At 39.3% G+C, this 15,176-nt stretch overlaps 1 protein-coding gene across 2 annotated transcripts in view; it reads right to left on the bottom strand.

Moving 5' to 3' along the window:
* Positions 1-15,176, bottom strand: part of fam204a (family with sequence similarity 204 member A) — a 77,823-nt gene that overhangs the window by 38,775 nt on the left and 23,872 nt on the right. Inside the window, exons 2-6 of one of the 2 annotated variants that reach the window (XM_043712847.2) lie at positions 14,699-14,757; positions 13,744-13,870; positions 10,950-11,040; positions 9,761-9,848; positions 9,001-9,103 (exon numbers count right to left, since the gene is read on the bottom strand). In XM_043712847.2, coding sequence (XP_043568782.1) covers positions 9,001-9,103; positions 9,761-9,848; positions 10,950-11,040; positions 13,744-13,870; positions 14,699-14,730 — 441 coding nt within the window. In that variant the 5' untranslated portion in view covers positions 14,731-14,757. The remainder of the gene's footprint in view (positions 1-9,000; positions 9,104-9,760; positions 9,849-10,949; positions 11,041-13,743; positions 13,871-14,698; positions 14,758-15,176) is intronic. The other variant, XM_043712848.2, reaches the window with a different exon arrangement.

Here is a 15,176-nt window from a genome sequence, read left to right as displayed (position 1 = left end):
TACTGCATTGTTTGTAAACTTGCGGTCATCGAAAATTCTGTTACTCATACTGTGACGTGCACCAGCTCTGCTCACCTACAACCCTTTGGCTTGGTATCCCACACTGGTTCTTGGTCAAGAAAATAAAATTCTCAACCTTGCTTTCAAATCATTCCAGGGCCTAGCCTCTTCCTAACATTATATCTTCTTCCAGTCCCAAAATTTTCCAAAATACCTATGTTCCTCTAATGTTGACCTCTCAAGTAGCCTTAATTTTAATAGCTTAATGATTACAGACTACATCTTCAGTTCCCTAGGCGCAAAGCTTTGAAAAAAGTGAGGACTGCAGATGCTGGAGATTAGAGTCGAGAGTGTGATACTGGAAAAGCACAGCAGGTCAGACAGCATCCAAGAAGCAGGAGAATTGATGTTTCAGGCAAAAGCCATTCATCAGGAATGAAATGTGAGCCAAGGGGTTGGAGAGATAAATGGGAGGGAGGTGGGGTTTGGGGGGGAAGGAAGCTGTGAGTGCGATAGGTCGATGAAGGTGAGGGTAATGGTGCTAGTTTGGAGACGAGGGTGGAGCGGATCATTGGGAAGGAAGAGAGACAGGTATGACAGGTCATGAGGGCAGTGCCGAGTTGGAAGATTGGATCTGGGATAAGATTGGGAGTGGAATGACGAAACTGCTGAAATCCATATTGATCCCATGAGGTTGGAGGGTCCCAACGTGTAAGATGAGGCGTTCTTCCAGCTGTTAGGTGATTAGGGTTTGGCAATGAAGAAGGCTCAGGACCTGCATGTCCTTGGCGGAGTGGGAGGGGGAGTTGAAGTTTTCGACCACGGGGTGGTGGGGTTGTTTGGTGTGAGTGTCCCGCAGATGTTCTCTGGAGCGTTCTGCAAGTAGGCAGCCTGCCTCCTCAATGTAGAGGAGACCACATCAGGAGCAAATGACGTGTATGGAAGTGCAGGTAAAACTCTAACGGATGTGGAAGACTCCTTTGGGGCCTTGGACGGAGGACATGTGGGCACAGGTTTTGCAATTCCTGCGGTGGCAGGGGAAGATGCCGGGAGGGGAGGGTGGGTTGGTGGAATGTGTGGACACAACAAGAGAGAATGATCTTTACAGAATGCAGATTGGGGTGGGGAGGGAAATATCTCTCTGATGGTAAGGTCCGTTTGTAGGTGATGGAAATGGCGGAGGATGATGCAATGTATACAGAGGTTCCTGACGCCACTCACCTGAACACCACCACCAGAATTGCCTACAACACACGTTACGCCACATTCCCCGCTGCGGATCCTACAGTCACCACCTCCACCCTGCCGATGACCAGGGTGCATGCCATTTCTGTAAATGACGTCACCCTCCATCTCTCTACGACCACGCACACTCCAGTTAGTCTCCGACCCACTTCCAGCTCCAGCCCTATATAAGGTCCTAGCTCCCAGCCCTGCCGTGTTTTCACCATCCCCCAAGACCTCCCCCTCATGGAGGATAAATTATCAGTCCTTCAGCCAAGGCCTGAGCTTCATCTCCCTCCACTCCTGGATCAAATAAATTCAACACTCATTGCAAAATCAAACACTTCTTCCGCTGCCTCTGTGTCCGGGCTTACTTTTTCCAGCAAGACTCCCGCCCACCAACCCAGGACCCACCTCCCACCTCCAACACACCCCATCCACCTGGATACCCCGTGCTGGTTTGTTACCCGCCCTTGATCTGCAGCTGCCTTACCCTGTCCACCCTCCTCACCCACTCCAACCTCTCACCCTCGCAACCCTCCACTCCAACCCCAACCTCACCATCCAATCAGCAGACAAGGGGGGTGGGGGGGGGCACTGTGATAGTTTGGCACACTGACCTCTGCACCACTGAAGCCAGGTGCCAACTGGAAGGCACAGCCTCCTACTGCCCCCTTGACCATGACCTCACCTCCCATCACCAAACCATCATCTCCCAGACCGTACACAACCTCATCACCTCAGGGGATCTCCCTCCCACAACCTCATAGTCCGGGAACCCCGCAACGCTGGTTCTACCTCCTACCCAAGATCCACAAGTTTGTCTACCCCAGCCGACCCATCGTCTCGGCCTGCTCCTGCCCCACCAAATTCATCTTCACATACCTTGATACTGTCCTATCCCCCCCGATCCAAGAACTCCCCACATACATTCGATACACCACCCACACCCTCCACCTCCTCCTTCATTTCTCTGGCCCCCAGTGCCACATCTTCAACATGGACATCCAGTCCCTATACACCTCTATCTGCCATAACAAGGGGCTTCAAGCCCAATGATTCTTCCTCTCCCGACGGACCCCCCACCCAGTACCTCTCCACCGACACTCATATCTGGTTGGCTGAACTGATCCTTACCCTCAATAATTCTCCTTTGAATCCTCACACTTCCTCCAGACCAAAGGGGTAGCCATGGGCACCTGCATGGGCCCCAGCTATGCCTGTCTGTTTGTCAGTTATGTGGAACAGTCAATCTTCCACAGTTACACCAGCACCAGACCCCACCTCCGAATTGGTGGCACCTCATGCTCCTAAGAGGAGGTTGAACAGTTCATCAACTTCACCAATACATTCCACCCTGACCTTAAGTTCATCTGAATTTGCATACTGTACTGAAATATTTAACTGTACCAAAACAAGTTAACCTATTTGTACTTCAGTTTCAAAAGTGTAATACTGGACTGATTTACAGTTTATCATTTCAGACCATTAACTTCTGAACCGGCTCCCTCAATAAACCAGCAAGTTTTATATACATGAAATACAAGAACTTTACTGTATTATCGTACTCCCAGCATTCCCAAGTGTAGTCAGTTGAGGAGTGAGAAGTCTCTCTGCCATTAAATAGTAATGCAACTTTACTTAAAATACAATGCAAGTGACTTATGCAGTAAATGAAATATAATAGTGATGTGTATGCCTCCTGCATTACATTTATTTACAGTGCATTTTTACATTGATTAGATGGACCTCTTGATCAACCAGAATTTTTGATCAACTGGCACTCCCCTGGTCCCACAGGTGATAGTTAATAAAATGTTTGCTGTATAATGTTCAAGTAACCTCAAATTATTCATTTCACTAACCAGTTTAATTTGTTTTTCATGCACAAGATACTTACCTAAAGACATTAGAAAAAGATTTAAAGCACCTTATGAAAGCTGACAGAAAATATGTTTAAATGACAGTCTGATGGATGAATTTCTGCAATCTGCATGTTACTGGACTAGTTTTAACCCGTTCTACATTGATTATATTTTTAACACTTGTCCATCAATTCAGTCCCTGCAGTAGATCCAGTCTTTTTTCTTTACAATGCCATTAAGGTGTCATAAAGCACTCTGATTAACACTGTCTATTGGCATTCAGGTCTTAGAGTGTCTAAATATTTAACTCTGGTATGCAGCTGAATGTTATTAAACTATTCTACGAGAAAGACTACATGTGGCTACAAGACAGAGCAAGGGTGAAATGCGAATGAGCAGCAATGTGCTAAAATCAAGAGAAAATTCTCTTTAACCAGGAGTTTCCTAATTCGTGATTTTAAAAACATTATGGGAGGTGGGCATCACTTGATGGACCAGCATTTATTACATAAGAACTAGGACCAAAAGTAGGCAATTCAGCCCTTCAAACCTTCTCTGCCATTCAATATGATCATGGCTGATCTCATTTCTGCCTCAAGTACAATCACCTGCCAGCTCCACATAACACTTCATAACCCTTCTCTAGTTGTCCTTGAGAAGGTAGTGGTAAGCTGCTTTCTTGAACCAGAGCAGTCCATTTGGTTTATATTAACCCACAATACTGATTAGCGTAAACCTGTATATATTATATACATGCCTGCATAGATATAGACAATAGCTTAAGAATTACAAGAAACACAGTGCTCAAGACAAATGATTTTTATAAATCTTTTGCAGAATATGATGTTTTGCATGACAATCTTTATGGCAGTATTTCTGCAAAAATGTAACTTCTTTCCCCCAATTCAATATTTTCAAAAACACGTTTGGAAACAAAATAGCCTGTAAATAGAATTTCAATGTATCCTATACCATGAAACTGAAATTATTGTTTTATTATTGTGGTTGTGATTCAAATTGTTTGTACAACACATGTTTAAAAGCTTCAATCCTCCTAATAGTTAGTTGGAGGAATTTCTGTTCATCCTATATTGGATAAACAATGTCACTAATCAGTTATAGAAAAGTGGTCAACAGAAGTGACACCGAGCTAGAGCAGAGGGTCACTGGAGTTCATGTGGAACCAATTGTGCTTTCAAATGATGGAGGTGAGGGACAGTCTGTAGATGAGAAATTGAAAGGGACCAAAAATAGATTGCTGAGGAGCTCCAGAGGCAATCATGCAGGAAGAAAAGCCTTTGCAGGTGATTCTTTGACTATAATTTGATACATAAGAATGAAACCTGGCATTTTCAATCATTAATAAAGCTGAAATTTACTGTAGCTTTTTCAAGTAAGTTTCTTTATTGCTCACCATCATCTTCAACTCATCCAAATACAGAAAACAAGTAAAACTTCATCCATATTGCGGTGTGCTTCGACTGAACTTTTCACATTCTCTCCTCACTGGCCTAATAGGTTTCACCCTATGTGTGCTACAAATTACTTATAAATCTTTGCCCTACTCTGTATTAAACCCCATTTATTTATCATTCCTCGTCAACTCTGTAAGTTTGTCATTTCCTAAAGACTGACTTCAAAGTCACTAATGACCACATATCCCTTCATAGTCCTAAACAAAAACATATTTATTTCTCCACCAGCTCCACAGTCAGTTTGTGCATTCTGTTCTTTGGTTTGGCCAACCATGCATCTCTACCTCTTCTTGTTCCACTAATGATTCAGTCATCACCGCTCATATTCAATTCTCCATATTGCTTCCTGTCTTACTGGTCTCAAAGTTAAATTTCAGAACTTCTCCAATCATGACTCACTGCTCTTCATCGAGTTCTTGTTTGCTGTTAGAAATATTCCTTTTCTTGTACTTTTTGATGCATTGGCCGCACTTATCAGAAGTAAGCTTCTGCCAGTACTGTTCATACACAGAATAGTTCAAATGAGTTCTCTGAATGTGAACAATTCTGCTGATGGTTAAGCAGGTTAATATATAAAGCATAACATGGTTTTATGGCACATGAAGAATTAAAGGCTTATTTCAAAAAGCATAATTTATTTAATTTATTGTTGACTTCCTCCATTTTTATTGATTGGCAATGCACTTCCTTGGGCCAGTACCAAAATTTACTACTCCAATATCAAAGTTATCTTAAAACATCACATGTAATAAGCAATTGATTATATTAAGCTGTTATGATTCTGGAGGCTAAACAAGCAAATGCTGAGCTTTGACTGCCCACTACACACTGCCCATACACTACAGTGTATGACAATGAGCCAATGAGAAAAGACAAAACAACAATCATTCTGAGTGTGGTGGGCAGAGGGGTGAGATTAGCTGCAAAATAATATGTATCACCCTGTTCCCCAAGACCAGCAATCAGCCTCTCTCCAATAATGGAGTTTTTTGTATTGTTTGATGCAAGTTGATTTATACCAGATTTATCTCAGATTAGATGTACAAGGGGAATTTGAATGAGTGTTGCATTCTAACCTGCCAACTTATGTATGATAGGTTTCCTCCCGAAGGAAATGCTAACAAAGTATTATTACTATGTACACATCTTCTGAGCAATCTATAAACCTAGGCTGGCAATAGAAGACCTGGGGCGAAGTGCTTTGTTAAGAGAGATGACATGGAAGTGAATGATATAAAATGGACAAGAGGTAATTTTCTGAAAAAAAAAGGTGATTGGGACACATCTGCTCCTCATGCATTCCTCTAGTGATTAATTTCATCTCAGGTAATGATGAAACGTTCAACATTCCTACATACATGAAACTGACAAATGAAGGAACAGTCACCTTCTCAGGGTGAACAAAACTTTATAATCTTGTTAAGCCTAAATCTGTTCAAACTGCATTTGAGCTTCAAATGTGACGTACTATTCATCACCAAGACAGCTTATTTCCAATTTTTCAAAACAGTATTCCACCTTTCAACTGCTGAAACCCTTGCATACATCTTTTTCCATCTCCATTCTTAACTAATCTAATGCTCCCCCTGCTGGCATTCCAGCTTTCAATTTTATACTGTTCAATACGTAAAAACAAACTGCATTTGTATACTATATAGACCTTTCAATGGAGTAAAACATCTCAATGTGCATCAAAACAAAATTCAATAGTAAAGCCACATAAAGTGATATAAATGAATTTTATTACATGTTTGGCCATGAAGTACATTTTAAGAAGAGTTTTAAAGGAACAAAACAGTATATGTGGGGATAGGCTGGAAGTCTGGGTGAGATGCTCTTTGGATGACCAACGCAGACTCAATGAGCCAAATGGCCTCTTTCCTCACTGTAGAGATTCTATGATAAGTTAAGGAACATAGAAACATTTATTGTACAGAAAGAAGCCATTCAGTGGAGCAGCACGGGGGGTTTCGGGAGGAAATTCCAGAGTTTAAGGCCTTGGCAACTAAAAAGAAAATCAAAAGGCCAGTACTGGCGCAGCGCAAGGTACTTAGGCAGAACTGAAGGTTCTTCAAGGTTACAAAAGTAGGAATTGGTGAGGCCATGGAGGAATTTGGAAACAAAAAAAGTGAGTTTTTTTTGAGAATGAAACATGTAGGCCAGTAAGTTAAATACTGATGGGACTGACTACATTTGGTATGAAATAGAATGCAAGCAAATACAATCTCTTGTGCTCAAGTTTATTCAGGATGCAAAATGGAAGACCATCCAGGAGTCTGTTCAAATAACAAAAGCAAATAAGGGTTTCAACGGCAGGTGAGCTTAGGGTAGGAGTGTAAACAATCAATGTTACAGAGGTGGAATTAAATGGCTTTACCAATGGTACAGATATGCGATTGGAAGATCATCATTTCTGTGTCAAACACAACACAAAGGTTGTGAAAAGCCTCAGACTCTGCTTTCTGTATCATATCCTGCATTAAATCTCAGATCCATCACCCTCGTTCTTTCACCCCATCTTTCAATGCATTAATTGCAAAATCTGTGGGTTTGTACATATCAAGTCCTTAAAACTATAAAAGATGTTGGAGCAGTAGTAGGCCTTTCAGTCCACTGAGTCCACTCTGCCATTCAATGAGATGTGGTTGATATGATAACCCTCAGAAGCATGTTCCTCCCTTTTTCCCTTTACTCTTGATCCTTTACTAATTAGAAATCTGTCTATCACAGCTTTGAATACACTTAATGACCCATCTTTGACTGTCCTCTGCGGTAAAGATTTCCACAGATTCAAGAGATTCTGAACAAAATTCCTTTTTATCTCTGTCTTAAATGTGTGACCCTTATTCTGACATTATGCCTTTGGGTCAACCACAACTCTTCCACATCTACCCTACCAAGTCTCCTTAGAATCTTGTACGTTTCAATAATATTGCCTCTCATTCTTTTACATTCCCATGAGTAAAGGGACAACCTACTCAACTTTTCTTCATAAGACAGTCCTTCTATATCCAGTATCAGCTGAGTGCACCTTCTCTGGACTGTCTCCAATCCTTCCTAAGAGAAAGGGACCACACATTGAAATAAAATGTATTGCAGTTGTGGTCTGTGTAATGCCTCATACAGTTTTAGCAAGACCTCCTTTCTTTTACAGTCCATTATCTTTGAACTCATGCCCAGCATTTCAGTTGCATTCCCTGTTACTCACTGAACTTAGGTGAGTTTTTTGTGACTCATGGATAAAGATTCCCAAATCCCTCTGTCCTATAGCTTACTGCAGTCTTTCTTCATTAAAGTAATATTGTTACTCTAGTCTTCTCGCCATTTCTTCACATTTCCCCACATTACATCCCATATGTCAAGTCTTTGCCTGCTCACTTAACCAGTCTTTATCCTTTTCCAGACCACATCCTTACATCCTTTACATCCTTACCACTTGCCAGCCTATCTATTTTTGCGTCACAAATTTGGTTACAGTATATTCTATTTCCTCAAAGTTATTGAAATAAATTGTAAATAATTGTGGCCCCTGCAGATGTTTGTGGAATTCCACTAGCTACAGATTGCCATCCTGAAAATGCCACACTTATCCCCAAGTCTCTGTCCTCTATTAGTTACCTATTAATTTATCCATGTAATATACCACCTTTAACACCATGGGGTCTTATCTTATTAAATAGCCTAATGTGTGACACCTTGTCAAATGCCTTTTGAAAATCCAAATATATTACATCCAATGCTTCCCTTTTATCCATCCTGCTTGTTACCTCCTCGAAGAGTTCTAGCAAATTTGTCAGGTATGATTTCCCCTTTGTGAAGCTATGCTGACTCTGCTTGATCATATGGTGTATTTAAAAATGCTCTATGTATCCTTTATAAAATAATCTAACATGTTCCCAGTAACTGACATTAAGCTAACTGGCCTTTAATTACCTGAATTTTGTCTCCCCTTTTTAATGAAGCTGTTACATTGACTGTTTTTCAATTCTCTGGGAAGTTTCCAGAATCTTCCTTTTTACATATTTAAAGAAGGTCTTGTTGTTTGTCTTGATATTACTTCTAAGTTTACCCTCAAAGTTTACCTCCATCTATTTTTTTAAATCTCTGTTTCAACCATCACTATAACCTCCCCTAGCCCTCCGCGCTCTTCTCCATGCTCAGCTCCTCTGATTCCAGCCTTCAATTTAACCCCCCTTCCCCTTGTCCTCAACAGGGGGCCACTGCTTAGTACTTCCTTTCCAAACCATGACATTTCCAAGATTCTCAAGACCATCTCCTAGACCAAGGGTTCGGTCACCTCCCCAGTTTTCAGTTCCTGCCTCTGTATTCCAGAGGACTTTGCATGGAGTGCTTTTCTCATTCAAGGCATAGATAAAATCAATCCAAATTCAAATGAACTCACACAGTGTGTAGAATATGTAAGCAAACGTTCTTACCTTTAAAGGAGGTGCACTACAAGCAGGAATCTCAAATCTATCATTTGCTCCAATATATTGTTTTAGTTCACTCCAGTGTGACTCTTGGGCATTCAACACATCACTAGAAGCAAACAAAACCTCAACATTATCAACACACAAAGTTACAATTAATCAACTTATTTTACAGAATTGGTTACGGCCATCCTACACGTCTGTGTTTAGACTCAATGTCTTGAATGGGTTATGTACGTGAAGTTTAAAATCAAAGAAATAAGTTGCACAAATTAAAATTGAGGGTCAATAGAATAGTGGTAATTTCACTACACTAGTAATTCAGATGCCTGCATTGATGATCCAGAGACCTGGGTCCAAATTTTCACAGCTCAGCAATTTACTCTTGGTTAATAAATAAATCTGGAATAATAGCTTGTATTGGTAATGGTGACCATCTAACATCTATTAGAAAGTCATCTGGTCCTTTACGGATGGGGTTCTGTTATTTGGGATGTGACCCTAGAACCACAACAATGAGGTTGACTCCTAATCACCCTACGAAATGGCAAGCCACACTCTGAAAGGCAAAATTTGCACAAACAAAACTTCATTTATGAAACTGTTTTCAGGAAAAAAGTAGCCTTGCATCTTTTAAAAAAAAATCTTTTAAATTTAACCTGTATGTATTGAATTTTGAAACTAGGTGATTTATAAACATATTAGATAATCACATAATTGTCAACAAAACTGAGAAAATTTGTGTACATTAATTCCACTTAAGTACCTTTTATTCTCTATTTTCTGCTCTTGCTTGAATTTCTTCACTTTAATGGAAGATTTCTCAGAATTTGTTTCTACTTCTGTCAGGTCTTCTATATGACGATAATAAAATGTTATCAACATATTCATTACAACTGTGATCCAAAAGACTTTTGTAATACTGGTGACACCAAGTTTGGAGTAAACCTTCACGTAAAAATGGTAGCACATTGGTTAGCACTGCTGCCTTACAGCGCCAGAGACCCAGGTTCAATTCCCGCCTCAGGCAACTGTCTGTGTGGAGTTTGCACATTCTCCCCGTGTCTGCGTGGGTTTCCTCCGGGTGCTCCGGTTTCCTCCCACAGTCCAAAAATGTGCCGGTTAGGTTAATTGGCCATGCTAAATTGCCTGTAGTGTTAGGTGAAGGGGTAAATGTAGGGGACTGGATTTGGGTGGGTTGCCCTTTGGCAGGTCGGTGTGGACTTGTTGGGCTGAAGGGCCCGTTTCTACACTGTAAGTAATCTAGATAATTAAACAGATTTCAAGGCAGTATAGTCTACAGTATTTTAAAATGTTCACCTGGGCAATCCTCATTATTACCATTTTCGCAGAATATAATGACTACCAAGGTAAGGAAAAGAGAGATTAGTTATTTTACATAGCCTATATTTACACACCTATACAATGAGTTAGAATTATTTAAATTTATTACCATCTAAAGAATCTTTTAGCACTCATTGACATCTGTTTGAATTCTATTCTATATTAATCATTCTATATTAATCTGCATAATTGAGAGCTAATATTGTCAATATACTACCACTATGTTTAACATGTTGTCAATGAAAAATGCAATTAAATATGAGATTGCAGTGTTATTTTCCTACTGTTGACCTACTGAGAAGGGGAAATGCAAGCTACAGTTGAGCACTCTCATTCTAATGTGCATTAGCCTTGAGCAGTCTAGATGGCAGACATAACCAAAGATTCACTACTGATGATTTAGAAAGAGTAAGATTGGTGAGATGTGCAGTGCCAACTTCATTCAAGTATGTAATTTCAGCAAAAATGTTTCACAAAGTCATCACTTCATTTAAAAAAAGTACAGAATTTCAGTTTCTTTTTTACTTTACATTACATGAGCAACAATAAAGTTACAACACAATTGTTTTAAAACTTTTATTAAAGTGAAGAATTTCCCCATAATGCTGTACCTGCACCTTCAGCTTTTCGCTTCCGTCTACTCTTCTTTTTAATACCAGAGTTAGTTATGGAACTCCTTCGGTCTTTCAATTCTTGGAATTTCTAAGAAAATATTGATTTTGCAGTTAAAGCAAGTAACAATATCAGGCTCATTGCAGCATTAGGAAATCTCTGTGTAAGTTCTACGTTGGAGTTTATTTCCGATGAAAGAAGTCAATGGTAGAACATGCAAGAAATGAGGGAGAGGGAAAGTAGGGAATTATAGGCCAGTAAGCCTGACATTTATCATCAGGAAAATTCTGGAATTTCGTATTAAGGATATCTTAACAGTGTACTTGGAAAATCATTGTCTGATCAAAATGGGTTTATGAAAGGGAAACCAGATTTGACAAATTTATTAAGAATGTTTTGAGGATGTAACTCATAGGGTCACTAAAAGGGAACCAGTATTTGTGGCATACTTGGATTTCCAAAAGGCATTAAAGAAAAAATCACACAAAAGAGATCCTGGAGTTGGGCTAATATATGAGCATGGATAGAGGGCTGGTTAGCAGACAGAAACCAGAGAGGAGGGGAAAGTGAGGCACTTTCGGGTTGGCAGACTGTGGCTAGTGGAATGCAACATGGATCAGTGTTGGTGGGGGGGTGGGTCACAGCTGTTTGCTATCTGTATTAGTATGGACAAAGAGACAGAGAGTAGCATTTCTAAGTATGCTGCTGATGCAAGGGTGTGAGAATGTAAGCTACAAAAAGGAGACAAAGAGACTCAAAAGAAATTGAGATATAATTGTTGCGAGCGTAGAATTTGAATATTGCTGAAAAAGTCACATTTAGTCAAAGCTTTTCAACTTGTATTTATCAGGGCATTCACTGATGTAAAGGGGAACAACATTTTAACATTGTATGAGAAAGAGAGCTAATTTATTGGCAAGTTGACTCTGAATGGAAGATGCATTCCCAAAGAGAATGTAACAGTTAGAAGACTGATAGTTAAATACCACACTTTATTTAAATGTGAAGTTGGCAGGTTGACTCAAATGCCTTAAGTAATAAACCAGAGAATGGCTATTGCTTAATTTGTAAAGTTGTAATATGCAGATATGTGTAAATGTTTCTTATGTCTTTGAAGAAAAGAATTCTGTGTATTAATATATACAGCTTCCTGGGATGATGTGGTTGTCCTGTGATGAGAGGTTGAGGAAATCTAGTCTGTACTCTTTTTTCATAATAATCCATAAAACCTTAAGGATTTGGAGCAGACATAGTCAATTCGGGCTCTTCAGGGTGTTCCACCATCTTTTACGATCAGTGCTCATCCGATTGTGACCCCCATTTTTCCAGCTCCCTTATTTGGCTCCCATGTCTGTTTAATGTAGCCTTATAAATACTCGTTACAAGCCTACAGAAATCTCTGGTGAAGAAAATTCCACAAATTAACAATCTTCGGACAGAAAAAAGTTCTCCCCATTGTCATCTTAATTGGGAGATCCCTTTTTCAAACTGTGTCCCAAAGTTCTAATCTCTTCCATAATGGGAAACATTCTTTCAGCATCTAACCTAACAAACCTCCCCAGGATCTTTCATGTTTCAATAAGATCACCTCATTTTCTTCTAAACACTAATGGATACAGGATATAACAGGCACCTATTGGAACATACAAAATTCTTCAGAAACCTAATAGGAAAGACACGTCAAGGTCGTTTCCTCTGACTGAGGAATGTAGTAGAACCCAGCAGAACAGACTCAGGATAAACGGCTGACCATCGAAGACTGAAATATGGGTTGTGAAGCTCTACAATTCTACACCTCAGTGACTACTCTATCCTTGAATGTATTTAATATTAGGGTAAGCAGAATTTTAGCCTGTAAGTAAATCAAGGGATGTGGGGAGTGAGTAGTAAAGTGAAATTAAGGATGACGATCAGCCATGATCATAGTGAATGGTGTTGCAGGTTCATGGGGCTCTACAGTCTAATTCTGCTCATGTTCCTTATGCTGTTATATTCTTATATTTTTATATTCACACTTTTCATCAAATCAAGCATTACTATGAGACCAGTCTGCCGAAGCTGGTAACCACGTTTGTTTTTCCTCTGTATTTTGACTATTACATTCAGTTCTAGTAACCAAGACACATAGAACTACTTAAGCATTGTAATCATTGCAGAATACTTAGGTTGATGGCCTCTTTTCAGAGGATTAAGCTAGTTGGAAAGATTAGAAATCTCAGATTCTTCAATCCCTAAAAGAGGCAATTTAGAAATTGACTACAAGGCTAAAGTCAGGTGTGCTCAGATGAGCGCAGCTGCAGCAATCTTCAAAAAACTTTAACAGTATGCAGGTCAAAGCAGTTTGTTTAATTAATATCTGAAGTTAATTCACACCAGATTAACTCCCTTCATCATCAATGCACTGTTCCTCTTGTTTGTAGGATCTACAGTATGTACTGCAGCTTACTTTAGTATAGCTTCCTTCTCTAAGAAATCAAAATGATGTAGAGACACTATTACCATTTTGTTTAACTGGGCTTAGATGCAAAATGCTGTCCCTTCACCACCATTGCTAATACTCCGTAATTCCTTACCAGTCACTTGCACTACCTCCTATGTAATGAACAGCCATTCAGTACTTCAGTTTGTCAAAATTGCTTTTAAAATGTGTAAATTGGCAGTATAGACCTAAAAGACAGTGTACTGCTATGCTTACAGATGTGTACTGTACATGGCTTGAAGCATATTATTACAGGTAAAACACTATATACCTTTGTAACTATTACTCAAATAATAAAAATAAAAAATATATACTTTCCACAGCTGCAGAGAAACTCCAGCTGGACATTCTTCAGTTACACCTTTCAAATCATCTTCAGCTTTCTTTCCTTTCAAGGAGGTAACCACATTACTTTCATTGCCACTCTGTCCTGCTGATGTACTGGAAGAAAAGACACACAAATGGGAAGTGGGCAACACTGAAAGGAAACAAGGCAAAATCTTGCAAGATAGGAAGAGTAGAATTTCTTGGAGAAGAAGATACATAATAACAACCACCATGGCAATAGCAAATTTAATAGTTAAGAAGTATTTGAGCGCAGTCACCGGTAATCATTCTAATAGATGCTGGTCACAGCTAATAGATTCCCAGGGCAAATCTCACCACAGAAAATATTGGGTTCCAGCCCTATAAAAATTTTACATTACTTTGTAATCTTATTTTGAATATCTATTTTATTAAATATATAAATGAAAACTTAATTCCAGGCATAAAACATGGAAAAAGAGTTTGAAATCAAAACAAGCAGGACACTTTTACTAAATTATTAATTATTGCTGTGTAATGCAGCATAATCTATGTAACAGACCACTTTTAACAGCAATATACAGACCACACAGAGTCTTTTCATTTTGCAGCACAGAGGACAGGTTTTAGGTGTATTACAAGAGTGTACAATAATCAATGGGGCTTTGAAGTCTGAACTATTTATGAGGTCACCAAAATCCTGAGCTTCTGTTCCACTTAAACATACCCATAGTATTTTTGATTTATTTCAATCCCCTTTGTAATTGTTCCTTGTTTTTCTTCTTTTTGTATTAAACTGGCTTAGGTTTGAAATTCACTGTATTGAGGAAAATAATTTAAACTCATTACTTCTCTTGGTGGTGTGGTATTTGCTATACTGACACAAGATAATGAGCTTTAAACAAGATTTCTTAAACCATGAGTAAACATAAAATTGCAACATGTAGATGAACATGTTCTTACCAGTTGGATTTTTGACCCATGGAATCCACCATTACTGACAATTTTCTGGTACAAAGTGCCTTGAATAAAAATAGTAAATTTATAGCATGCACATTCGTACTGAACTGATTCTGTATGAAACAATGGGTACATTCAGTGGTGAATATTTCAATGAAGGTGATGTGTCATCGAGCTTCCTTTGACGCTGACACATTCACTTTCAAGGTAGGATAGGGTGAGACTCCAACCAGTTATAAACATTTTGAAAACAGAAAAATGATCAAATTGATGAAGTGAATTTGATTTTGATATAGCACCTTTAACATTATTTGCCTGTTCCAAAGCACACACAGCTGAATATTTTGAAGTCTTGTAAACAGAAAGCAAAATAACTAACCAATTAGTTAGTTAACTAACTTATTCATGGTGTTGGTTGAGGGATAAACACTGGGCAGTGCACCTCGAGAACAGTGATCTTCAAAGAACAGTACAATGGGAT

This window comes from Chiloscyllium plagiosum, unplaced genomic scaffold (genome assembly GCF_037043375.1).
Source record: "Chiloscyllium plagiosum isolate Xiang-an unplaced genomic scaffold, Cpla_swu_hap1 HiC_scaffold_22, whole genome shotgun sequence".
In the NCBI taxonomy this organism is placed as follows: Eukaryota; Metazoa; Chordata; class Chondrichthyes; order Orectolobiformes; family Hemiscylliidae; genus Chiloscyllium; species Chiloscyllium plagiosum.
The sequence above is the reverse complement of the archived record's forward strand: the minus strand, read 5'-3'. Positions and strand labels throughout refer to the sequence as shown.